Below are 27,503 nucleotides of genomic sequence, written 5' to 3'. Positions count from 1 at the left end.
ACATGTAGACCAGTTACTTTAACAAACAAAACAAAAATATCACTTACAGCACCTTTAAAATATCAAGGAATGAGGAAGGGAAATAGGAAGCAGAGGAAGGGAAACAGGAAGCAGAGGAAGGGAAACAGGAAGCAGAGGCCACATGGTGTAATCAAACATTTTAATACTCCTGTCTCGTTTATTTTTGTACTCAAAGTCACTTGAAACAACTAGTTAGAAAATAATCAAGTCTAAAAATATGGTACAAAACGTAGACAGAGCCGTACTTGGGATATAGAAGTGAACAACAGTGAAAACACCTCTGACGTCCACACAATGAAAAGCAACGCGTCCCCCCCCCCCCCCCCCCCCCCCTCAGCGCTTGAAGCGCTCGAACATGTGCCACAGTTGGCCTATGTGATTGGTTATGATGCGGTGGATGAGATCCACGTAGCGCGCCACGTCCCCTTCCCGCGAGAAGTCCCGGCAGAACATGCCCGTCTCGGCGCACAACACGAACTTCTCGGGCATGGGGCCGTTGTCTTGCACGTACTCCCAGACGGCCAGCAGCAGCAGGCGCACCTCGTAGGGCTCGATGTGGGGGAAGATCTCGTGCACGTTGGCCAGCACCGGCGGCAGCAGCTGGCCCTCGCCCATGCAGGACACCAGGAGGCAGGAGGCCTGCAGGTCCCAGGGCGAGTCCAGGGCCGAGGCCTCCCGCGAGGCCTCCCAGTGGGCCAGCAGCGTGGCCAGCAGCGCCCGCAGCAGCGCGGAGCAGCAGCAGAGGGCCGGGCGCCCGGCGGCCACCACCTGCAGCAGCGGGAAGATCAGCTTCGGGTGGTCCTCGAAGCAGCGGCGGACGCAGAGGTCGCGCTCCACCGTGGTGTGTGCATGGCTCACCGGCGGCCACGCCAGCTCCCTGTTGGCCACCTCGGGGCAGATGTTCTCCAGCAGCGCCATCGCCACCACCTGGGCCGCCTCGGAGGTGGTGCTGCAGCACTGGACCATCACGGCCATGAGAGTCTGGACGTTCTGAGAGGGGGGGGGGGGGGGGGGGAGAGAAACAGAGAGAAAGGAGAGGAGAGAACGAGAGAGATGAGAGGGGGGAGAGAGAAGAGACAGAGAGAGCGAGAGGAGAGAAAAAGAGAGAGAGAGAGAGAAAGAGGGGGGTAGAGAGAAGTAGAGAAAGGGGGGAGGTAGAGAGATAGACAGACAGAGGGAGAGAGAGAGAGAGAGGTGGGGGGGGGAGAAACAGAGAGACATGATGAAGACCATAAGTTATTAGGTGTATTTATTTACACACATTCCTGAAGAGAAATCATGAATCTGAATATAGGTTTACTATATTGAAATAATAGGTCTACTGGTCTGGTTTACTCAAAAACCTTTTTGCCGGTTTCAACAAGTTCAATTATTGACTTTTTAAGACCTTTTTTTAATACCACTAAGAGCAAAGTTTAATACCAATTTCACGACCATACTAGTAGCAAGTAGCAACAACAAAAACACTGACCTGGCGGCTGCACGTTGGCAGTTTAAATGATCAGGCGTTCCAGACAAGCGCTCGCCGCTCGGCAGACGCGGTAGCCCCGCAAACATTTCATATATTCAATATTATTTAATATCCCGACAAAACTTTATACCTTATGCAAATAAAATTCTATGCCTTTTTAATACCTTTTAAGGCCTTCAATTGAGAATTATGAATGTAAGACTTTTTAAAAGAGTGATTTCTAAATGAAAAATAAACTCATTGGAACTTTCTCAACTCATCGTGAATCGTTTTTACTCCAAAGATGTTTTACAGACAAGAAATGCAGCAAATATAATTAAGAACTTGCATACCTGGCCTGCTGTGTCTAGAGTTAGTCTGTAAGGAGCTCAGTCTTTATCACCTACAGAACACCTGCTGTGTCTAGAGTTAGTCTGTAAGGAGCTCAGTCTTTATCACCTACAGAACACCTGCTGTGTCTAGAGTTAGTCTGTAAGGAGCTCAGTCTTTATCACCTACAGAACACCTGCTGTGTCTAGAGTTAGTCTGTAAGGAGCTCAGTCTATCACCTACAGAACACACGTCTACATTTAACTTTTTATTTTTTTTTATTTTTACATTTTAAAGTTAAATGCATCAATCTGGTGCACTTTGAGAGCAAAATAAAGAGGCTATGATGAACTTTGTGCTCAAAACACAAAATCGACTAGACTGCAGTGCTTTCTCCCTGCAGCCTTTTCCTCAGGTCAGTATTTTACATTAAGCACCCCCACAGCCAAAATGAAAATGATAAAAAATAAAAAATAAAAATTATTTGTATTTTTTTTTTTATTTTTATTTTTATAGTCTAGTTCATAGCAGCGGCGGTCCTAATTAGGGGAAACACTGGATGGGTCTAATTTGGAACCAGCCGGGGGTTGTGAGCAAGGTGACTGTCAGTGGTGAATCCCCAAGTTCCGTTTCAGCACCTCGGACAGCGATGTGCAGATCCTTAATCCTCCCCTGGATAACTCCTGCTGGGTGTAATAATGCTCCCCTGGATAACTCCTGCTGGGTGTAATAATCCTCACCTGGATAACTCCTGCTGGGTGTAATAATGCTCCCCTGGATAACTCCTGCTGGGTGTAATAATGCTCCCCTGGATAACTCCTGCTGGGTGTAATAATCCTCACCTGGATAACTCCTGCTGGGTGTAATAATCCTCACCTGGATAACTCCTGCTGGGTGTAATAATCCTCCCCTGGATAACTCCTGCTGGGTGTAATAATCCTCACTTGGATAACTCCTGCTGGGTGTAATAATGCTCCCCTGGATAACTCCTGCTGGGTGTAATAATCCTCACCTGGATAACTCCTGCTGGGTGTAATAATCCTCCCCTGGATAACTCCTGCTGGGTGTAATAATCCTCACCTGGATAACTCCTGCTGGGTGTAATAATGCTCCCCTGGATAACTCCTGCTGGGTGTAATAATCCTCACCTGGATAACTCCTGCTGGGTGTAATAATCCTCCCCTGGATAACTCCTGCTGGGTGTAATAATGCTCCCCTGGATAACTCCTGCTGGGTGTAATAATCCTACCCTGCTGGGTGTAATAATCCTCCCCTGGATAACTCCTGCTGGGTGTAATAATCCTACCCTGCTGGGTGTAATAATCCTCCCCTGGATAACCCCTGCTGGGTGTAATAATCCTCCCCTGCTGGGTGTAATAATCCTCCCCTGCTGGGTGTAATAATCCTCCCCTGGATAACTCCTGCTGGGTGTAATAATCCTCCCCTGCTGGGTGTAATAATCCTCCCCTGGATAACTCCTGCTGGGTGTAATAATCCTCCCCTGCTGGGTGTAATAATCCTCCCCTGCTGGGTGTAATAATCCTCACCTGGGAGTGGGTAACCCCCTCCTCCTCCATGTCGGCCAGCCGGCCCCCGGGCAGCCGGCCCCCGAACAGGTGGGCGATGCCCTGGTGCAGCGCGCACTCCACCAGCTGCTCCAGCAATATGTTCAGGCCGATTGAGGAGAAGGCGGCCAGGTGCGACAGCAGCAGCACCGAGCAGCTCACCGCCTCGCTCGCCTGCTGGCTGTCCCCCCCCTTCCCCCGCCGCGGCAGCGACAGGAAGAAGTGGGCGATGGCCGTGTGGGCGAGCAGCAGGAGGTGCGGGGGGGAGAGGTTGCGCGGCAGCGGGCTGCAGGAGAGGAGGCGGGCGGCGGCGTGCGACACGGCCGCGTCGTCGTGCATCAGGAGCGGGCAGAAGTCGTGGAGGTGCACCGATACGGCCGCGCCCACCTGCAGCGCCATGGAGGACTGGGCGCCGCCGGCCCCCTGCTCCTCGTCGCGGCTCTGCACGGCCGCCGCCAGGTTGAGCAGCAGCGTGCGTGGCGCCGTGTTGTACGTTTTGATCTGGGCCACGATGCGCATTATGGCGTCCGGCCCCAGGTCCGGCAGGCTGGCGGACAACAGGGTGTGGAGCTGCCAGGCCAGCGCCAGCTCCTCCGGGTTGCGGGCCTGCGTCAGCAGCTGGCAGAGGGCCTCCGTGGCCACGCTGGGGCCCCCGTACACCGACAGCAGGCAGAGCAGCTGGTGGAACCAGAGGTGGCACTTCCTCTCCAGCCGCAGCGTCTTGGCGCACAGCTCCCCCACGTGGCCCTGCAGCTCCTCCAGGAAGGGCACCACGTGCTGCGCCTGGGAGGAGGGGTGGGCATCGTTAGGATCTTATCGACACTACTACTCTTTATCAATACTGCTTAACGGTTCGGTACTTTATCGATACTCTTATCGGTTCTTTTAGATTATTATTATTTAAAAAAAATATGTATACATTTATTATTTGAACGGCTTAAGGCTATATCTGTACTTGATGTTTGTTTGTTGTGTTGCATATTTGAAATAAACTTCAATCAAATCAAATCCCCCTCTCTTAAAAACAAAAACCTGTGTTTAACCTAGCCATCTATAAAACATCATGCGACATCATGTGAAACAAAATGTCCTACTCCCCTAAAGAAAGAAATACATAGCAAACATGACTCACGTTATCCAATAGTGCTGCTGCTTTTTATTTTGTTAAAATCTTTTAGTTAATAAGACTAAACGACGGAGACTTCCGGTTTGGAGATGTGTGGGTAGTCGACCATTGAAAGAGCTCCCGGTCAAACAACATCGAAAGAATCAAGTAAAACAGTCTAAAACTGTCTAAAACAAAATAAAAAGTGATAACTCAAAGATATAAGAGAAAAGGAAGGATGACCACGAGAAAGAGCGAGAGAAAGAGGACCCCGGAGGACGTACAAACACGGAGGAAATATCTCGACACGAGGAAATGGCGGCAGAGATAACTCAGGCGAGTGTGACTCAGGTAGACAAGAGGCGTGGAGAACGTGGAGCCCGCCTGGGTAGCGAAGATACAAGCGACCATGATAGCCAGCGTACAAGAACTACGGGCTGACATACAGGCTAACGCAAAAGCTATCCAAGCTATACAAAATAGCATACAAACCAACACGCAGAACATACAAGCTGGCACGTTGACTAACCAACAGGCTAACGCGACAGCTAATCAAGAGCTAAAAAATAGCATACAAGCTAACCAGTGTTAATTTTGGCAGCTATTTTCATTTTAGTTTTAGTCTTAGTCATGTGTCAAGTGCTCCTTTTTCGTTTTTATCATATTTAGTAGGGATGCACCGAATGGGAAATTCTTGGCCGAAACCGATACTGAAAATAGAAAACAGTTGGCCGAAAACCGAAAGCCGAAAGGCCGAAAATGATTCATAGAATAGATTTTTTTTACCAATGTTGTGGAACATTATGATTATGGAAAAATATATGATTATGGCAAAACTTAACTTAAATAATAAATAATCACTATTATGGGTCCATAAAACATTTATTCAGCACTTCTGAATGCATACAGTACATTAATTCCATCTTTTCTCTGGCTGCCGCAGCGGACATCTGTGCTTTACTGAGCGCACCTTTCTAGTCCCCAGCTGAATGTGCTCGCTTGACTTGGCACAGTAGACGCGCGACAGACAGACAGCGTCAATGTGAGAAACACAATCCCCCCCCTCTCTCGCTCTGAATAATATGCATATTAGATCACTCAGTGATTAACCGCGACGGGCATATAGTAAATAAGGATATAAAAGCATGTTAAAGACGTATTTATTGGACGCGTTGCGCGCAGAGTTTACATAGAAACAGCGCGACTCCCGACAGCGCGACATCATCACAACAACACGCGTTAGGTTACAGGTTGTTTCTGTTTCTGTGACATATTTTCGGTGAAAAAACTCTTTCGGCCGAAAGCCGAAAGGCCATCTTTGGCCATTTTCGGCCGAAAGTTTTCGGCCACCGAAATTTCGGTGCATCCCTAATATTTAGTCATCTTCATTTATTTTTCGTTTAGTCAGTTTTAGTCAACTAAAGGTCTGAGCATTTTAGTCTTAGTCAGTTTTTGTCTCAATTTTGGCTTTTTTGTTTTAGTCTAGATTTTTAGTCGACGAACACAGATGACATTTTTGTCTATTTTAGTTAATGGAAAAAAACTTGTCAGAAATAGTCAACATGGAACATTTTCTGATTTAAATTGCGTATTTATTTTTTAACCTAGGGGAATCTGAGTCGGCGGCACAAGTGATACACAGGAAGTATATATGTTGGTGTAGACATGGTCCAATGTATTGTTGCTCCTACAGTATATGATGGTGTAGACATGGTCCAATGTATTGTTGCTCCTACAGTATATGTTGGTGTAGACATGGTCCAATGTATTGTTGCTCCTACAGTATATGTTGGTGTAGACATGGTCCAATGTATTGTTGCTCCTACAGTATATATTGGTGTAGACATGGTCCAATGTATTGTTGCTCCTACAGTATATGTTGGTGTAGACATGGTCCAATGTATTGTTGCTCCTACATTATATGTTGGTGTAGACATGGTCCAATATATTGTTGCTCCTACAGTATATGTTGGTGTAGACATGGTCCAATGTATTGTTGCTCCTACAGTATATGTTGGTGTAGACATGGTCCAATGTATGCATCAAAGAGAGCATTACGGATGTGGTGACGTTGTTTCTGACCAGAAAGACAACGTTGAACTCTGTCTGTCTTCTGTTTGCTGTGTCTTTCCTTTCTCTCTGCCATGTCTGTCCTCTCTCTGCTGTGTCCTTCCTCTCTGTCATGTCTGTCCTCTCTCTCTCTGCTGTGTCTGGCAGCGGTTTATTCTATAACAGGATACTGTAAACTAAGTAAACAGAACACACAGTAGTACTAGTAGTAGTACACACTGATTGCAATCTGCTTGCATAAAAACATTATATAAAATCACATTCTGAGGTCAGTGTTAAAGTGCCACATGGAATAGGTCTGGTTAGTGGTTAGAGTTAGAGGTGGTCTAGGTCTGGTTAGGGTAACTTAGGGGTAGTTAAGCATTCATTATAATTTATTATTATTATTTAGATAGATGGATGTAAAGGGCTAGACCAACTCTTAACCCCTATCCGGACCTAGACCACCTCTAAGTCACAACCCTAACTTAGGGGTTCAAGTTAGAGGTGGTCTAGGTCTGGTTAGGGGTTAGAGTTAGAGGTGGTCTAGGTCTGGTTATACTGATCCGATACCAGTGCATACATAAAAAAAAAATTATATTATGTAAATTATAAAACTTTTCTTTCTTTTCTTTTTTTACAGCTACTGTTTTATATATACTGTTTTTTTAGTAATAACTAGAAAGTAATGGTATTTATTCAACAACAGGTGATTGTATAGATTAGTATTAGTATAATTAATAGGGCTGTCAGTTTATCTCGTTAATTTGATTAATTAATTACACAGCAAATTATTGCGTTATGAAAATGTATTACAAAAAAAAAGAAAAAAAAATGTTTTATAAAAAAAGTTTTTTTTATCTCATTCATTCCATAATAATGTAGAATACACATTTACAGACTTTTTTTTTAATATGGTCCAATTTCATGTTCTTGGTGTCAATCTGCGCGGTGATTGATTGAATGACATTTTTATTTTGAGTAAATTGTAATGAACCAAATGAGAATATCAATAAATTGTTTTTTATCTTTGACTGTGAATAACACCATGCTCAAATTGACCAGACCTGAAAAATCTAAGCAAATTAATAGATGGAAGATGATTAAACAGAAGGTTTTGTAGATACAGTACTGAATTCTGCCATCCGGACACATGCAATTTGAAATATGATTATAGAATATAGAATATCAGGCATAAAATGGTTATGCAATTAAAATGCGATTAATTAGATTAATTAATTACAAATCCTGTAATTTATTAGATTAATTTTTTTAATCGCCTGACAGCACTAATAATTAATTCACAACTAAGCTCAATGAGTTCACCCACGGAATGGTTGTTGGTACATTGGTTCCGCACGGACGTTACACGTTGTTGCGCACTTCCTATCCAGAAGGCTCCGTTTAGGTTGGCTAGTAGCAGAGGCTCTGTTGTGATTTTTAATGCAAAATAAATATTCAACATTCTCTTTTGAGACTCCGCCTCAGACTCTTATCATTTGGCACTAAAAGCTAAACATTGTCACGGGTATGGCTGTCTGCATTATGTCATTAATTGTGTGCGAGAGGTCGATCGTTATGTTAGCGTGAGCTAGCTTAGCCACTAGCTAACGCGAGCTAGATGGAAATACAAACAATGTAATGTTAGTGGTGAAAAAGTGATTTACCTTGGAATACTCCTTTGCCAACTTGCTGTACTTTGCTTGCAGGTCTGCAGCTGGATTATGAATAGTCCCAACTTTAGCCAAGGTAAGGTTAAGCTAAAACTAGCTTTTCAAATAGCTCCAGCTAATGCTAATAACATAGCTCCCCGTCACACTGCTCTACTCGGGACGATGGCATTAAGAAAAGTTATAATTATTTTGTCTCGTCTTGTTTTAGTCAATAATATCAATATACATGAAGAGAAATTTTCATCCTGGTTTTTATAAAATTACATTTTTGTGTCGTCAGTTGTGGTCAACGATATTTAATAAACTATTTAGTCTCGTTAGCGTGACATGGTCTTCAATAAAGTGACGTCACGTTGTCGTCATGAAAAAAACCTTCGTTGACGAACATCTTTCGTCATCAATTTAGTCAACAAAATTAACACTGAAGCTAACGCAATGGCTAACCAGGCGAGCACGCAGAATATCCAAAGCAACATCGATGGATTAAGGGAAGAGTTGAAGAGGGGACAGGACGAGCTCAGAGGGGAAATGGATAAAGGACTCGAGGCAATGGATGGAAAAATACAGGAACAAGAGAAAGACATAAAGATGTTGGAAGAAAGGACGGCTGAAACGGAAGAATGGAATACAGAAATGCATGATATTCTAAAGGCGACGCTCGAACAACAGAACATGTTGAGAGAAAAGTTAATGGACTTGGAGGGGAGGTCGAGGAGAAACAACATACGAATATGGGGACAGAAAGAGGGGATGGAAGGAGACTCGATGATCAAATTTGTGGACAGCCTAATTCGAAGAGAATTGAAGATGACAGCCCTCGACAAGACAGGGATTCAAAGAGCACACAGGACACTGGCGCCGAAGCCGCGGTTGGACAAGCCACCGAGAGCAGTTATAGTCAACTTCTTGGAATTCGAGGTCAAGGAGAACATTCTTAGAGCAGCCTGGCAGAAGAGGATGGAGGTGGAGGGAAAGAGTAACCTTCGACCATGATTATGCAACAGAGCTACGTTCAGATAGAAAAAACTCTGAAGGAAGGAGGAATCAGATTTCAATCGCCAATGACCACGCTGAAGGTCCATTGGAATGAAGGCGCAAAGGTGTACAACGACGTGCGGGAGGCGGCGAGGGACATGAACCGGAGAGGATGGAAGGTGCCGGGAGGAGAAGAGAAGGGACCGACGCTGTTACAGAGGCTGGAGAGGGCGAGGAGATGGAACAGGGTCGGCGGGGGACGAGGAGGAGGCGAGGAGAATGGGAAGGTGAAGGGGATCTGAATCGATTCAAAGCAGATCAACTGAGAAGGAGGACGCAAAGACACGGAGAAGGGGGGCAGAGAGGAGACGAGAGGGGACACGGTGATCCAAGGGAGGATAAGTACAATACACGCACAATACAGGTTAATGTATACATGAGAAGGACTGATGCAATGAGAAGATGGTAAAGTACATACGAGATAATTAAACCAAAAATTAGAAAGAAGGGCATGGAGATTCAAGACACATTAGACTGATATACATATGACGCACACAATACAAGAAAGTGAAAACATGAAAAATACTTATGCAGGAGGAAGATGATAAAGCACATGTGAGATAATTATACCGAAAGTGATAAAAAAGGACATGTGGATTCAAGAGATATATTGAGACAGACATTAAAGGAACACAGGAGTACACATGTCGCATAACACAATTAAACAGGAACATGAAAGTGACTAATACAGAGCTTATGACCAGGAGCTCGGAGGTCGCACACAGAAAGAGTTAGACATATATAGTGCGCTTTTTTTAGCCACTAGGGGGAGCCCTCTCACTAGGAGAGCCACTACTCCCCACCCACCAGCGGGGGAAGGAGGGGTACGAATGAGACCCTCAACTGCCATGGAAGTTCCAAGTGTAAATGTGGATGTTAATGTTTATTATGGTTATATGTATGTAAATCAGACGGAGATAGCAGAGGCTACAACCACAAGTATTATTTTATGTGACATGGGTAGAACGGGAAAACAATTGGAAAAGAAATTACACAAGTTAAGGGTATAAAAATGATGTCGTTAAATGTGAATGGTATGAATAATCCGATCAAGAGGACTAAGGTGATGACGAAACTTAAGAAAGAGGAGGCGCAGGTCATCTTCTTACAAGAAACACATCTAATATCACAAGAACATGAAAAGCTGATGAGATTCGGGTATGAAAATCTGTTCTATAGTTCTTTTAAACAGAACCTTAGAAGAGGAGTAGCTCACCGGTTCTACATATTATTTTTACGCACAGTTATTGTTATGTTTGAAGGCTCACGGTGTTCCATTAAGGATACCAATTGTACACCACAGATACCACAAATTCTCAATTACTAACGTCCTCGTATGAAATCCTCCACCTAGAATCAGTCTGGAGGAGGGATATACCAGACCTGGAGATAGATTTTGATTGGCAAGAAGCCTGGGCAAATGTTTGACTTGCATCAAGGAACCCGGACCATCAACAAATCAATCTTAACTATATTCATAGGACATACTTGACCCCTATAAGACTGAACAGAATGGGTCTTAAACAAGACTCCAAATGCTCCTTATGTACAAATGGGGACGAGGGGACATTTATTGTACTGGGACTGGGACATGTACTGGGACTGCCCACCAGTTAAGATATTCTGGAAAGAAGTGACCCAGCAATTATCAAATCTCTTAACTCTGAATATACCTGTACACCCCTCTGTATTACTGCTGAATGATGTTTTTGAGTGTGCAGTACCCATACAGCTAAAGAGATTGGTTTTATCTGGTATCACAGTGGCTAAAAAGCTGATAGCATCACGATGGTTTCAACCGGAAAAAATGTGCCGGAAGGTCTGGATTCTTACATATCTCGATGTGATTTATCTAGAAATATCTACAGCAAGAATTTTGGGTCTCAATGAATCCAAAATGACAATGTGGTTAGAAGTGGTGGAGAGAATAAAAACTAGCATATAATGTTAATGCCTGGTTAGGAGCGAATGATAATGGGTGGAATTTCCAATGGGAGGTCCGGGGGGGGGGGGGGGGGGGGGGGGGTAGCGAGCAGGAGCATATGTATGTAGGGTATTAGATAGCAGGTGTTAGGTGTATATCTTGTATAAGACATTTATCTAAATGGTGATTTCATTGGATGTGCACTGTTAATTAATGCTTGTATATCTAATTTTATGTTGTCATGTTTGTTTATGTGTTTGTTTAAAAAAAGAGTACAAAAAAAAGTACAACAAAAAAAGAGTAGCTATACTAATTAAGAACACAGTGAAGTTTGAAATGATCAGGGAAATAAGGTATAAAGAGGGGAGGTATGTAATGGTCAAGGGGAAAATAGAAGGTCAAATGGTAACACTAGTGAATGTATATGCTCCTCCACCAGACAGTGAGAAATATCTATTTGAAACTATCTTTGATATCATAGCGTTGGAAGGGGAGGGGGTCCTGATCTGTACAGGTGATTTCAATGTAATAATAATAATAATACATCTATTTTATATAGCGCTTTTCCAGGTGCTCAAAGACGCTTACTGAACTATGACATAGACACGACAAGCACAAAGAAATGGAGGACAAACATTAGCAAATATATGAATATACAAATGGCAGAATTAGGAATCATGGACATATGGAGAGCAATGCACACACTAGATAGAGTACACACATTATTCACATCCACACACAACATATTCAAGGATAGACTATTTTCTCATGACAACAGGGGACAGATACAGGGTAGAAGAATGCAGGATAGGGGTGACATATCAGACCACAGCGCAATATATCTGACAGTGAATGTTGTAAATTCCCCATTATTTGTTATGCTGTGTATTGTTATTTCCAGTCAGGCACTTCTTTGATGGCCCAGGGGTCCTATTATTTATAGTCTGGCATCTCTCTGGACAGCCCAGGGGTCCTAATGGGTTTAAATACAGCGGCCATCTTGCCGCCCATGTGTTCCATTGCTGTCTGCTTTCCCAGTGAGAGAGTGCGTTCATGAACTAAGTAAGTCAACAATAGCCTACAAATATAGTGCCTATGGTAATGATAGATACATGTCATATGTAGCCTGCCTTATGTGTTGAGATGCTGTGACATGCATGTGTGACTATTTGGTTTGCTACGTTGTGTTAATTCATGCTGCTAATTGAGCTATGCTAATGCCAATAATGCTATAGCATCTCTTCAGTTGTGTCTGGATGCCATTGCATTCTGCCATTTACTTGTTATGTTTGGTCCATGCGGCCGATGCTAATATGCTAGATAGCATCTTTTCAGTTGTGTGCATTATGTTTGGTCCATGCGGCCAATGCTAATATGCTAGATAGCATCTTTTCAGTTGTGTGCATTCTGCCGATTACTTGTTATGTTTGGTCCATGCGGCCGATGCTAATATGCTAGATAGCATCTTTTCAGTTGTGTGCATTATGTTTGGCCCATGCGGCCAATGCTAATATGCTAGATAGCATCTTTTGCTGTGTGTGTTCAGGTTATGATTAATAAGTATGTACCTCTGTTAATTATTGTGTTCTGCTTATATGTTGCAGAATACCACTCACTCAATCTTTGATTGCTCCATCCAGCCCTACGACCTGGATGGAAGCACTCTTGAGATATCACTCAACAGAATCCTTAATAAAATATGAAAGGACTGTTCTCTGTGTCTGCGTCCGCTCTCTGACCGGGGTGTGCCGTTCTGGATGAAGTGGCTCCAGCAAACCTTGCAAACAAACATTATATCTTCAATAGTGAATCTTAAAAGTAGATGGAGAAATACAGTTTGGAGACTGAATGTAGGATTATTAAATAACAAAGGTTTGGTTAATAAAGTAAAGGAAGACATAATTAGACACAGAAGAAAATGATAACGGAGAGGTAGACTCAAACATTTTATGGGATGCACTAAAGGTAGTAATACGGGTAAAATTGATAGCAAAGACGGCATTACTCAAGAGGGCTAGAATAGAGACATACCAGAACTTGATAAAGAAACTGAAAGAATTAGAGAGAACACCAAAGCTCAAAGAACCAAAAGACACTTAGGGAGGTAAAGGAAGTTAGAGGAAAGATAAACAAAGAGCTGCTGACAGAAATAGAGAAGAAAGCTAGATACATGAAGCAGACATACTATGAAGGGGGACCGAGAGCGACCAGACCTTTAGCTAGACGAATCAGGACACAACAAAAACTGAACACAATACACAAAATAAGGGACACGAACACAAACAAAATACTGAGAGAACCAGTTGAAATAGAGAAGACATTTGAAGAATATTATAAGAAACTATACACACAACCGATAGCGGCAGGAGAAGAGGAGAGAGAATTATTTTGAAAAATTTGATCTACCATCGATAGGGAAGGAACAGAACAAAATATTAAATGCAGAGATCACAGAACAGGAAGTATGGAATGCGATCAGTAAAGCAAAGAGTAGTAAGTCACCGGGTAGCGACGGGTTCCCCTCGGAATTCTACAAAACATTTAGACAGGAACTGAGCCCCATATTAGAAGCAGCATTCAGACACACAATGGAAAAAGGCACAATGCCACCTTCATGGAAAAAGGCCATAATTACTACAATTCCAAAAGAAGTGAAAGATAGAGAACTGTGTAGCAGTTTCAGACCTGTGTCCAATCCATATACATCAATAATATCCAAAAGATTTGAGACATTTATGACAGATATAATAGACAAAGACCAGACCGGATTCATTAAAGGAAGACAGACACAGGATAACATAAGGAAGACAGTGCAGGTAATAGATGAGATACAAAAGGAAACAGGAAGTGCAGTATTATTAGTTAACCTAGAGATGCAGAAAAAGCTTTCGACAGTGTAAGCTGGATATTTCTATATAAACAGGGCTGTACAGTGCGATGATATCGTCGCAAATTGCCCCTTTAATTGGCCGTTGCGATTGGTAAATATTATCTGGGGGCGGGCTTGCGAGTAGTGCTTTCAAGCCTTGGATTCGCATTTCACTCCTAAATTATCCAAGGCGTGTGATGACGCGATGACGTCACTCACGCGAGCTGAGCAGTGAGCACTCACAGCAGGTATGATCAGCGAGCTGCGGCGTCTGCTCCTCCTCCAGCCCTCTCGCACCCGTGGCTGTTGTAAACACTGGGACCTCGGTGAGCCTGCCAGCCGGCTAGCTACTGATAGCTATCAACAAATGCTCCAGTAAGTCTAGTAGTGCATGATAGCTTGCGTTAGCTTACTGTTCAAAACGAAACGTCCCATTAAACTAAATAGTTCAGATAGCTCCGTCCTGATATCAATGTCTTATAACACTGAGTCGATGCCAGCGTTTCCGTTAGCCGGTAATTACCGGTATTTGACTGGCAAAATCTGTTGAAGTCCGACAAATTTAATCTCTCCGGTCATAGTGTCCGGTGAAAATAGTTCCCTCTGGGCACAGTTTGATTATTTGAATTGTATTTGGATGGGCTGGAGTTGGGTGGCCTATGCGATGAACGAAACAATCATTGCGTTTGTTGTCGTTGCTTCGCTCAGCGAGAGCTTGCTGCTGGATTTGCGGAAGGCATGCAGCTGCAGACCCACAGAACCCACCAGCTTTGCTGGCACAGTGCGGTCCCCAGACCTGGAAAGCTGCTCTGCGGGTCTGCAGCTGGATGCTTCTTGCAAACTAACTGCGGCGCTCGCGCTGATATTGTTGGACCGGCTGCTTGGTGGAGCAACGATGAAACGAATGTAATGAATCGTTCGTCGCATGGGCTATTTAATTTTGGCCTGTTTTGGTACGGTTCGGGTGGTCAAGTTGTGCTTGGAGGGAGTTGTTTTCACCGGACATTATGACCAGCACCAAGTCGTTGGGACTAGGTGGAGATATACATCACGCAAACCCACGATAATGTTGCCGTCTCTCTGCCAAATTTCTCAGTTCTTCGCTTGATATAATTAATACAAATGTCCAATATAACGGAATTCGTTAGCTCATAAATGTGATTATAACAGACTGCTGTTTATTAATGTCGGGCCGACTGCCCACAGACACAGGTCTATTTGATTTAAAGTCGGCAGCAGCACGGAGTCTCTGGACTTATTTTATTTGGAATATGACTGTATACGCAAAAGTAGCCTAGCTTTAAGTTAAAATATTATAAATCTACATGCCTTGAGGATGTCATTCTTTATATAGCCTGTTGTTTTTAAGCTCAATAAACTCTGACCGGAATTTCTCTCATTTGACCGGTAGATAAAAATCTACCGGACCCTGAGACCGGCAACAATTTTTTCTAACGGAAACCCTGGTCGATGCGTATTCGAGCTGAGGGCACGCTGAATATAGTCAATAGGGACCAGCTGCAGCGCCGGAGAATCCTGGCTGTAGCTGGAGGCTACAGTATAGGGCCCAGCTGCAGCTCCGGAGAATCCTGGCCGTAGCTGGAGGCTACTCAGTACACACAGACAGTGGAGCTGGTTGCATATAGCGAGCATTTAGACTTGTTGCGTGGTGGCGATGTCTCGCAGATAATACAACTACAAGTATGATTGTATAATATATATATTTTATAAAAAAAATATATATATATAAAATAATTTTTTTTTTTTTTTTAATCAAAAACAATCGATATAAATAATGGTAAAATTGTTATTTAAAAATTTGCCCCTAAAAAATATTTTTTGCCCCTAAATTTCTCATTTAGGGGCAAGTGTGCCCCTAGTGAAAAAGCTTAGCGTACAGCCCTGATAAAGTATTGGAAAAATTTGGATTAGACAAAAACTCTATGAAAACAATTAGGGCATTATATCAAGAACCGACGGCTAGGATTAAGGTAAATGGTAGTTTGACGGACCGGATTAAACTATATACCATACCTATTTCAGTCTCTACTAGGGGTGCACCGATATATCGGTTGGGTATCGGCCGATAAGTGCCTTGTTGACTGCCATCGGCCTGTTGGCCGATAAGCTCAAATTTGCCGATGGCAGTGGCCGATGAATATCCCTCAATTTGTGTCACGTGAATCTGGTCCACACGTTAAAAACTTTGAAAAAAGTTTTAGTCAAGCAACCTGCACAACGCCGCCCCCACACACACACGCTACTGCATCAAAGTTACTTATGATTAACAAAGGCATTCGTTTTGTGGCATTAACGTTATATAGTTACATGTTCAACAACATCAGCATATTATTTACCCGACCAGATAGCATTGTTGGTCATTCATATTTCAGTTCCTTCCTTTGCTCAGAGAGCCCGTACTGAATTGTACCCATTCTGCAATCTGTTAATAAAGTTTTCAATCAGACAAATGTATAGAAAAGCTTTTATTATAACATTCGTTGCAGTAAAATCATTATGCCTCGTTTGGTCATCCTGCGGAGCGCTGGTAGCCTACTCGTGGCCGGCGAGGAGCTAAAGTTATTAGCTCCGCTAGGTTTGTTGTTGATCTCATGTAAATCAATGGCGGACTTCCCGGAAGTAAAAAACGAATAAGCGCTTGCAGATTGGTGGTAAGAACAGCAGAGGCGGGTGTAAGCGGTGTGACGTAATTGGCAGAATCGACTGTCAATCAAAATGGTGCTTTGGTTGAGAGAGAGATAGTGCTCTCTTATTAAAACTCATAAACAAGTCTTGAGCAAGACAAGTTAGTCTGTTAGGTTAAATTTGTAACACAAAAAGAGAGACGTGTAGCCTATTTATTTATTTAATATTTTATTTATTCATTTTATTATTATTATTTTATTTGTTGTCATGCCTAAAATAATAGTCAAGCATAGGGCTAAAACATTTTCATAAACAATAATATAATTTTTTGTTATATGGTTATAATAAAAGCTTTTCTATACATATGTCTGATTGATTGAAAACTTTATTAACAGATTGCAGAATGGGTACAATACAGTACAGCTCAGTGGACTGGAGGATGAAGACCAGAAAAAGACTTTTGGCTTTTTTACATAAGGGTCCTCCATTTTCAATTCATCAAAACATTTAGAGACATACAAATATACAGTAGTTTCATATAAAAAAAGAAAAATATTATATACAATAGTAAAGAAATACAAGCTAGAAAAATAATCCAAGATACTGAGATGGATAACACACGACAACAAATTCAAACCAGGGATAGACGACCATGGGTTCAAAAGATGGGAACGGGGGGGGGGGGGGGATAACAGCAATATGTACAATGATAGAAGGAGGGGAGATGCAGACTCTACAAAAATTTAAAGAAATATTCGGACTAGAGAATAGAGACCACTTTAGATATTTACAGATTAGAGACTACTATAACAAGGAAATAAAGCAAGACAGAGACAAAGAACAGAATGGGGTAATTAAGATAATGGTAAAATCATACGAAGGAAGGGAAGGGTTATATCAGCACTATATCAGGCAATAATGGACAGTAAGGGAAATACAACATTGTATATAAAAGAAAAGTGGGAGAAAGAGTTAGAAATAGAGATAACAGAGGAGGAATGGTATAACACATGTAAGACACAACAATCAACCACAGGATCAAGGATATGGAGGGAGTTTGGGTGGAAAAACATAATTAGATTCTTTATAACACCAGAAATACAGGGCAATTACACACCAGCAAAGAGACTATGTTGGAGGGAGTGTGGACAAGAAATAGCGAACCACACACACATATTCTGGAGATGTCAGAAAATAAGGCACTACTGGGAAGAGATAGGAGAGATAATAAATGAAATAATAGGATACGAAATACCCCAGGCAGGCCAAGTGTTGTATCTGAGGAGCCTATCACAGGAAGGAATAGTGGCAGCCAAAAAAGCTTTAACTAAACTGTGGTACAGGGTAGAAGCGCTGACGAAGGACCAATGGATAGAGATAGTAGAGGGGATACAGGAAATTGAGAGAATCACACATCTGCTGAGGCTGCAAGAAGAGAAGTTTGAATTGAAATGGGAAAAGTGGGAAGAATATAGGAGGGGAAGGAACGACATCACAGGGGATTGAAAAGGATACAAGGAAATGATGAAAAATGTAAATAAAGGATGCAAATATAGAATGGACCGAAGGACCCATGCCACACTGTTTTATTTTTTTTTCTTGTTGATAAGTCTTTATAATTTTGTATGTGGAAATGTATTGTCTATGTATGTTGTTGAAAAAATGAAAATAAAAACTTAAGTTAACATTTTTCCCCCCTAAAGACTAAAAGACTACAATATGACTACAACGATTTCATGATGGCTTCCTGTCCTCGCGTTTCCGGTTTCACGTTACATTATCAACAACAGATTGCTGCTAATTAAACACTTCATGGAAACGGAGTAATGTTAACGTTATGTCGAGTTCATACGCGTAGTGTAGTATGAACTCGACATAACGCTAACGTTACTCCGTGTCCAGTGTTGCTGCCACCGTTGCGTCGCAGACGGACGGTACTCCGTTAGCTCCGTAGCTAATCCGCTCCTAGACTACCGATAGCCGTAACCGATAACCGGTTTAGAACCGGGTTGTTTCGGGGGGGCATCCCTACCTGGGAGGAGGCGTGGTGGGGGGTGCTCTCCCCGTCCGAGCGGCTGTATACCAGCTTGTGGAGGTGCAGCAGCAGCGTCTGCAGCAGGCGGTCGCAGGCCTGGCGCACGCCCTCGTGGGAGGAGGAGGGCGCGGGGCCCGAGGTGATGACGGACGCAGGCGTGGCCGTGTCGGCCAGGAAGCAGAGGACCCGGGCACCGCCCGCCGGGCTCTGGCTGATGAGGTGCACGGCCAGGCCCAGCATGTTGTCCAGCTCGTCCCGGGACAGGCCCTGCAGCGATGCCTGCAGCAGGAGGAGCGCGGGCGGCTGCAGGAGCTCCACCAGCTTCGCCGACACGGCGCCCAGCAGGGCGGGGGACAGCGCCGCCAGCTGGAGGAGGAAGGGCACGGCGGCCTGACGCAGCTGGGGGGAGTTCTCCCAGGAGGAGGAGGAGGAGGAGGAGAGGGAGGGGGACAGCGGCCCGGCGGGGGGGCTCAGGCTCTTCTGGAACATGCACAGCAGCTCCCGGCGGATGCTGTCCGAGTGGTGCGCCAACAGGTGGCCCAGGATGCCGACCACCGAGCCGATCTTCGGCACGCGGCTGCCCGCGTCCGTGCCCCCCCCGCCCTCCTTGGAGCCGTGCGTGTGGAAGTCCTTCAGGCCGCACGCCAGCACGCGGCTGATGATGGTGTCCGGGAAGGCGGAGCCGATGTGCGCCACCACCCAGTCGAAGTGGGGCGCGTGGCGCACGGAGGTGTCCAGCAGGGCGTCCACGCAGGCGTCGGGGCATGAGGCCAGCATGGCCGCTAGGCACTGGGAGTAGACCTCCATGAGGGAGCGCGTGGCGGCGCAGGACATCCACAGGTCCAGCAGCTCGTTGAGGCTGGAGTGGGGCGCGATGCGGCGGCTGGCGTGCTTGCTGCTCAGCTGGCCCAGCAGGTCCACGGCCCAGGCGGACAACAGGGGGGCCCAGGAGCGTGGCTTGAAGGCGATGAACTCCAAGAGCACCCTGTGCACCTCCTGCGGAACACACACACACACACACACGCAGCAATCACTTTAAAGTTTAAACAATCGCTTTAAACAAAATGTCACACAACTTTGTTTATCCCCTTTTTTCACAATAATTGACCTCAAATGATCAATAGCAAGCTATTGATAACAAGCTCCGACGCTACCTACAAGGTAGTGAGAACGTTAGGTTATAACTATAACCAAGTTCTGTTAATAGTGGTGACGCTCGGCGTCACTCATGCACTATCCTCGCATATGTGCACGCGCACTGAATAAAATTCCACAATGTACCTTTATCCCAGTATTCGTCTGACCACACCCCTCGTTAGCTTACCTTCATAAGCAGGTGTGTGGTCACCTGCTCTCCTCCTTCCCAAGCTTTCACCACAAGGTGAGATCAAGGGCTGCAGCGGCGTCGGACGCCGAGCGTCACCACTATTAACAGAACTTGGTTATAGTTATAACCTAACGTTCTGTAACATAGTGGCTCCGCTCGGCGTCACTCATGCACAAGGGAGGCCGAGCGGGAGCCACCGGCCGACAAATACACCCCGCTGAAGGCCCCCCACAACCATCAGAACAGGGAGGGCCGAGCCCCCCCGACCCCCCCTAATGGAGGGCACCCCCCCTATTGGAGGTTTCCCGGGAGGGCGACGGACCCGACCGTGCGAAGAGGCACTCAAGCAACTCAACGCACAGGGTGAGCAGACCGTGGCCTGACCCCACGACTACACACACGCACAACCCGCATGCCACCCGGGAACGAACGGAGGGAACAACCTCGTTACTGCCCCCAGAATCACGGGGTCAAGGGCAAACCCAACCCCGTGGCAAGGCCGTAGCAGCGGAGCGCGAAGGAAGGCCCAGACCCACCAAAGGGACTGGACCCCCTGGAACGGGGGCCCGGAGAAGTCCATGATGCCAGCATCAAGACCCCACCAGGTGGGCACTTAGTGACCCCGCCCCCCACATCGCCAGCGTATTCGGACAAAGGCCCCTCAGCCGAGCGGGCCCTGTCCCCCCAATAGTACACCGCCTGGCACACTGACCCTGCAGAACAGGCAGTCAGCATGGCCGTAAGCACACAAAAAAGGTTAACCAACGGAAGCAGGCAGCGCACCGGGGAAAAACCAGGCAACAGGCTGTAACCTGAGCCTGGAGCACTGCGGACGAGACAGGCGCCAAAGGAGTCAGCTGAAAACAGCCGCCCCGGCGGAAGGGGCGTATGCTGGCGTTGTTGCATGACCAAGCCTCCATTTAAAAAAAACCCACCCAGAGGGGTTGAGGCAGAGAAGGCTGACACGATTGGCAGACGTCATGAACGTGCAGGGGCACCCTCAACCGGGTAACCCGGGAGTTGACTGCTCCAACACACCAGGGAATCAACCACCTTGGTGTTACCCAATGCGGTGGCTGTTCCTATAACCCCTCAAGAAAAAACTCAAACACACCTGCGGGTACACACCGGCTATACCGCAGTACAAGTGTTTCAGTTTTCAATAAAGGGTTAACCCAGGCCTACGGGTCGACGAAACATTACTTCGGACCGGGCCCGGCGATACGGGAAGCACAGGGTCACCAGAGGAGGTCAAAGACCACCCCAACAGGCCCCTCTTCGCCATGTGTGAGAGAGGAGCGAAAAGAATGGAGAACCAGCCCCAAGCACACCGTACTTGGTATTCCCAGGCGGTCTCCCAACCAAGTACTAACCAGGACCAACCTGCGTAGCGGCCGAGATCTGACGAGATCGAGCGTGTACAGGTTGGCATGGCCGTAAGCCATTACGACAGTGCAGAGTACAAAATGTACCCAACCAGGGTCTCCATAGCGCTTAACCCTGTGACACCCGGACCGACCTGGCATTTTTCCCCCTGAAAAAGCCCAAGTCCCTCAGGGTACCAGAACAGCAGATCTGCATCCCCGGCGGACAACGGGTTTAACTGATCCGGACCAGCGTGACCAGAACCAGTCCCGTGCCCTAACCACGCCGACATGCCTACTCCAGGAGAAGGGGCAGATATACGTGTTGATCTTAAACATGAAAAGAAGGCGCCACCCAGACGTTCGGTGCGAACCGCGCCCGGTGGCCCACCCCCAGGGCGTGAGACCCCTCTACATATGTTCAGATCCATTCCGTCATCATCCCCCAGATATGAACGAGAATCCGTCGACAACCAAAACAGGTCGTCGGAAGAGGAAAACCTCCATCCCAGTTGCTTTATAAAAACGCCGTTTTAACCTCAAGCAACCAAGGCGTGCCAGTCAGTCGCTTGATTACAGAACACCCCGAGCTAGCACTATACGTGCGTCGGGACACAACCATATCAATGAACAGGCTATTTAGACCTGTCATTGAATCCCCAAGGCGCCCAGGGGAACGACAAGAGGGGTGTGATGCTCCCTAACTCCAACTCTTCTCAATAGAAAAGAAGGAAGCACCAACAGTATGTATCCCAGTCTACACAGCCGGGGGTACATTTTTTTTCACATTTTTACATCCCACCACCCTCCCATAGGGAGGAGACGGAAATCCCCAGAGAGACTTCCCACGCGAGCTGTACAGATTGAAAAGAATATATTGCACCTTGAGCCATGTAAGTTTGGTTTTAGGGCTCTCCGGGGAGGAGGCACTGAACCCATACACACTCAATAATCGAATTGAATCGAATACACACACAATAGAGTAGGACTCCTTCTTGAGGTTCCACTCACCTTGACAATCTGAGGAGGAGGCTCTATACTCTGAGGAGGCTCCCTCACATGGAAGGAGAGTCCCAACTCACAGAAGGCCCGAATAGGAGCTTCGTGAGGAGGAGCCCTGACCACCCCCCGAAACAGATCCATCATATGGACCTGAACAGCACACGGAAGTCCTACCAACAGAGACGCGCACAGTGACGTACTCTATGGCGGGGGAATTTCTGCGGTGCACACGCCCAATATTCCAGGGCGTGGGACCAGGAAACTCCCCCCCCCCCCCCCCCCCTCACCCTGTAACGTGCCGAACCGCAACGTGACAGGAACCTTGAAGGACAGGTGGGTTTACCCCTGACCAACAGAAAAAAGGGGGAGGAAAGGTTACCAGTTCACCCCTTTACGACCCCACACCCATGATACGATGTAATGACAAAAAAGAGTATGACGCAGTCATAGTCAGCTCCATGAAGCGTCTAACAGCTTCACACAGTGCATGTGCCAACCTGCTATCTGATTTTTACTAAGGAAAAAACACAGAATAGAGAGGGCCCTCCAAGAACCCCGGTACCAGACTTACACATGTGCTTCTGTGGCCAGCCCAACCCAGTTGTAGGTCACACGACACACACAACCCATTATCACCTACAAAAAATAGCAAAAACACTCTACAGAGGAACGCCGTTTTTCATAATGAGAGAATACACAATTCTCGATTAGTATCGGCCACAGGCCTTGCTAAGCACACACGAAAAAGTTACCAAACATTCTTTTCTTTAGGAAAATAAAGTTTCTCAAGCGGTTAGCACAACCCCAACAACTAAGCCAAGGGTTACATCGTATCCCTACCACACAGTGACACAATATAGTGTAACAACATGTCTGAGAGGAGGATGAAGAAGTCCCCAGGGAACCGGGGGGAAACACAACCCTCCTACTTTACCCTTAATACGGCCAGTTAAACAGGTAAACCTGTTAATATGTGAACACACTGTTCATTGTTATTACAGGCTGAGAAAAGAATCATTCTTTACTCATATGTCACTAAGCATAGCTTTATAGGTTAGTTTAACCCCCTTAGTTGTGAGTACACGATACATGAACACATAATGTGTCTCAACACAACAAACCAGAGCATTTTCACATCTGTAACAATAACCCGATTTGCATGGAGACCAGTGACAAGACAATTCACACATAACTCGCGTCGTATCCTAAATGTAGTGCAGCAACACTCGTTTTGGAAAACATCGTTATTTACAAAACATTTAGAAGGGAAAGCAAGAAGAAGTGTTCAAGGTCTGGTCAGGACCTTGCCTACCAGGAGCGCAGATCAAGCGATTTGCAGTCTCTAACATGGCACCGAAGTAAACACAGCCTCCTGTGTTTGACGACACGGGCAGCTCGCTGCTCCAACCCGCCGCTACGGTGCTCCTTGTTGACGCAGTCCTCGCCGGCCTGGCTCAGGGCAGGTTCGACGAACATCCTCTGTCAAAGATGACGTCGTAGTCAAGAGTGTTAAAAACATGTTATCGTCACAGCACGTTCAACAGTGTAGCATTAAGCTAACGGCCGCTCTCGGCCGATAGCAGCAAGCTAACATTACCTAGCCTAGTGACACAACAGGCTTGGCAAACACAGCGAGCTAGCGCCGCAGCTAACAGCTGACTGGCTAACACAGTAGGCCACAACTAGCACGCAAGCTAAGCAGCCACCACCTGAACTCGTACACAACGATACAACAAGTCACACTCAGACAGGCCGCCGTTCTGAAACCCTCCTCACCTTTTAAGAGAAAAGAGAAACGAGATGTTTAACACAGTTTTACAAGAGTGATTTTACCAACATCCGGCGGAGCCAGCACAATTCCCATCTGGGCTGTAGCTGACTTGAACATGGATTTTCCGATAACAAACAACCATGCTCACATTTCCTCGTTTAGGGTAAACTCTCATTTGCATATGAGACAGGGCCTATACGGTGACAGAGAAGTACCCACGCGTCCAGAGATCCTGGGATCACCAGTTTTACTGGCCGTGGCCCACTAGTTGCTATAATGGGCTTCAAACCAAGGTCCTCCGTCGTCGCCTAGAGGCTGAACAAGGGACCCTAATCTGGGGCCGGTTTCCGCAAACATTGTCAACTAGCCCCCATAGCACTAACAGACAAGTGGAGCTCGCAAGCAAAACACTACTCACCAACCTGGAACCCACCGCTTCTCACAACAGCGGTGCGTCCTACAGTCCAGCTGTGTCGCTGAAAGGTTTTACCGCAACCAGCCACAGCAAGGAAGACTGCAGTTGGGAGGCATGTAGCGGCGTGCTCCCAATACGAAAACCGGTGGAGGTTTTTTAGAATGATCACCATCTTCCAGACACTCCAGTGACGAAGACAATATCGCCGTATTTTCTCGAAAATAGTGAGAGAGAAAATAAAGATATGATGTCAACGTATCTCTTGTTTTCCAACTCTTCTCCTACTATCACATCACGTCAAGTGGGATCTACCGAAGGCACTTCCTTGTGGTGAAAGCGAGAAGGAGGAGAGCAGGTGACCACACACCTGCTTATGAAGGTAAGCTAACGAGGGGTGTGGTCAGACGAATACTGGGATAAAGGTACATTGTGGAATTTTATTCAGTGCGCGTGCACATATGCGAGGATAGTGCATGAGTGACGCCGAGCGGAGCCACTATGTTACAGAACTTCTACCTATAGACTGAACTAATAGATCAGGGCTATTCAACTAAATTGTTCAGGGGGCCACATTGTCAGAAACCCAAGGGGCCAGGGGCCGGACTGCCACGGCGCCTCCCCGTGCTATGAATATATGTACACTTGACACAACACGCAACCACATTTTCACAACTTTTATTTAATTTAACTACATTGCAAAAGTAGTATACTTTTCAAAAAAAGTGCTTCATTTATGTGCCACATCTGCAACATCTCCTGCAAAAAGTGCTTCATTTATGACTGCAACAACTGCAACATCTCCTCTTCAACATTTCAATATAAAAATAAAATAAAAAACAAACGAGTGCATGATGTGCATCTGAACATTCTAACATCAACACTTGAACAAAAAAACACATTTATAGTGCAGCTGAGCTTATGAAAAAGTGCTTCATGTCTGTGCAACAACAGCAAATCACAGCATCTTATTAGCACTTATTGTCCACTCTTAACTCTCAAACATCAGGGGGGTGGGGGGCAGACAGGCCTAGCCTACATACACACATCTAATGAGAGCGATTGCACTTCTTTGACTGGGCAATGGCAGAGAAAGAGGGTTCATAGGAAGTGAGGGCTACCCGCAAACAGTGATGCAAATGCTCATTTGTCAAGGAGGCACGGTTGCTTGTTTTAATGGCATTCATGTGAGAGAAACTGGATTCACAGGTGTATGTTGAGCCAAACATTGTTAGCACAGATATTGCCAGCGTTTTTATTTTGGGGAATGTCTTGACATGAATACACTTTATCCAAAATGTTGTGGTGGATTCATTCTCAAGTGCCTGCTTCAGAGCAGATGATGCTTGCATGTCAATTATTTCAAGTTGCAGGAGACCTTCATCAATGTGAAGTGATGCAAGGAACTCTTGTCCTTTTGTGGAAATAGCAGCTACATTGGCAAATGGGTTGCTCACAAAATGCATCAATTCTCTGGACATGTCAAATTCATCAAATCGACTTGCAAAGTTTTCCCTCAATTTATCAATGAAATCTGTCATTAATTGAGTGACTTTTGGCTCAATTGTGCATGTTAACGTTGACATGAAAAGTAAAAAAGTTAAAAAAAAAGAAAAATTATTATCATGTAATCTTTGGCGGGCCGGTCAGAATCATCCCGCCGGCCGGATCTGGCCCGCGGGCCGCCAGTTGAATAGCCCTGTAATAGATGAACAACTTAATAACTTTCTGTTTTGCTTTTATAATTATCACTCATTTTAAGTCTGTTGGGATTTTTTTTAATACTTCTTTAAAAGTTATATCTTGTCATTATTATTATTATTATTATTATTATTATTATTATTATTATTATTATTATTATTATTATTATTATTATTATTGTTGATGTCGATGTCGATGTTATTTGTGTTCGGTCATAAAAAAAGAAATTGAAAAAAATTATTTGATCAAAAAAGAAAAGTATTTGATTTGATTTGATTTTTATTTGTCTCGAACATAGAAACATAAAACAAGTTTAAAAAACAAAAAAGGTAAATAGTCAAAGACTATTTCCATACAATACGTTTTCGAGAAGGAACTGGGGGAGGTAAAAAAAAAAATACGTATCAAGCCCTGCCCCTTCCTTACAATATTTGACATTATAATTTAATAAAAATAATATAACAATGAAAAATAAAATAAAAGTACAGTTTTTTTATATATCCAATTATCCACATTACTGCTCAAGCTCCTCTCGCTTATATGTGTCCATAAGTGCTTGTTTATAGCTGCCTTTAAATTTATTGATATTTTTGCTTAATTTTATACTCACCTCCAGACCATTCCAGTGATACCCCACAAACTGCAATGCACATACTTTTAAGAGTTGTATGTACCGTAGGTTGCTTTAAAGCTAATGTCCCTCTAAAATTATAAACACTCTGTCTAGCCATGATTTTTTTTGAATGTTGCATGGTAACAGCAGGCATGCGTTCGTCATGGGACGGGGTTGCACTCCGTGCAGGCCCAGGGTAAGATAAGTACTCGCTATAAGTAGCCTACCCACCTGGGCTACTTTGCATATCAATAGCGCCGGTCGTCAGGTGTGTTAAATACGTTCTCAGATACATTCACACCTAACTTGTTGTGAATGATAAGTGTTACATTCCATTCGTAGAGGCAAGTAGGCACTGTCTGTAGTCTGTGCTCAAGCGAGGGGACATTTATGCGCATTCGCGGGAGCACGCGTGCACGTGGCGCCATTAGGTGCGTGCAACCCCAGTTGATTTCAGGAACGCACGCCTGGGTAACAGTGTTTCCCACAGGATTTTCAGAGAACTTTTTTGTTGTTGTACATTTTAAAGTTAAATGCATCAATCTGGTGCACGTTGAGAGCAAAATAAAGAGGCTAGATCTATGATGATCTTTGTGCTCAAACCACAAACT

At 45.1% G+C, this 27,503-nt stretch overlaps 1 protein-coding gene across 1 annotated transcript in view; it reads right to left on the bottom strand.

Moving 5' to 3' along the window:
• Positions 1-354: 354 nt before the first annotated feature.
• Positions 355-27,503, bottom strand: part of LOC311236992 (integrator complex subunit 5-like) — a gene marked incomplete at both ends in the record, with an annotated part of 39,352 nt that continues 12,203 nt past the window's right edge. Inside the window, 3 exons of the mRNA XM_084324801.1 lie at positions 355-1,011; positions 3,349-4,149; positions 18,700-19,698. Coding sequence (XP_084180927.1) covers positions 355-1,011; positions 3,349-4,149; positions 18,700-19,698 — 2,457 coding nt within the window. The remainder of the gene's footprint in view (positions 1,012-3,348; positions 4,150-18,699; positions 19,699-27,503) is intronic.

Source organism: Notolepis coatsorum, assembly GCF_963971535.1.
Source record: "Notolepis coatsorum genome assembly, chromosome: 11".
Classification (NCBI taxonomy): Eukaryota; Metazoa; Chordata; class Actinopteri; order Aulopiformes; family Paralepididae; genus Notolepis; species Notolepis coatsorum.
The sequence above is the reverse complement of the archived record's forward strand: the minus strand, read 5'-3'. Positions and strand labels throughout refer to the sequence as shown.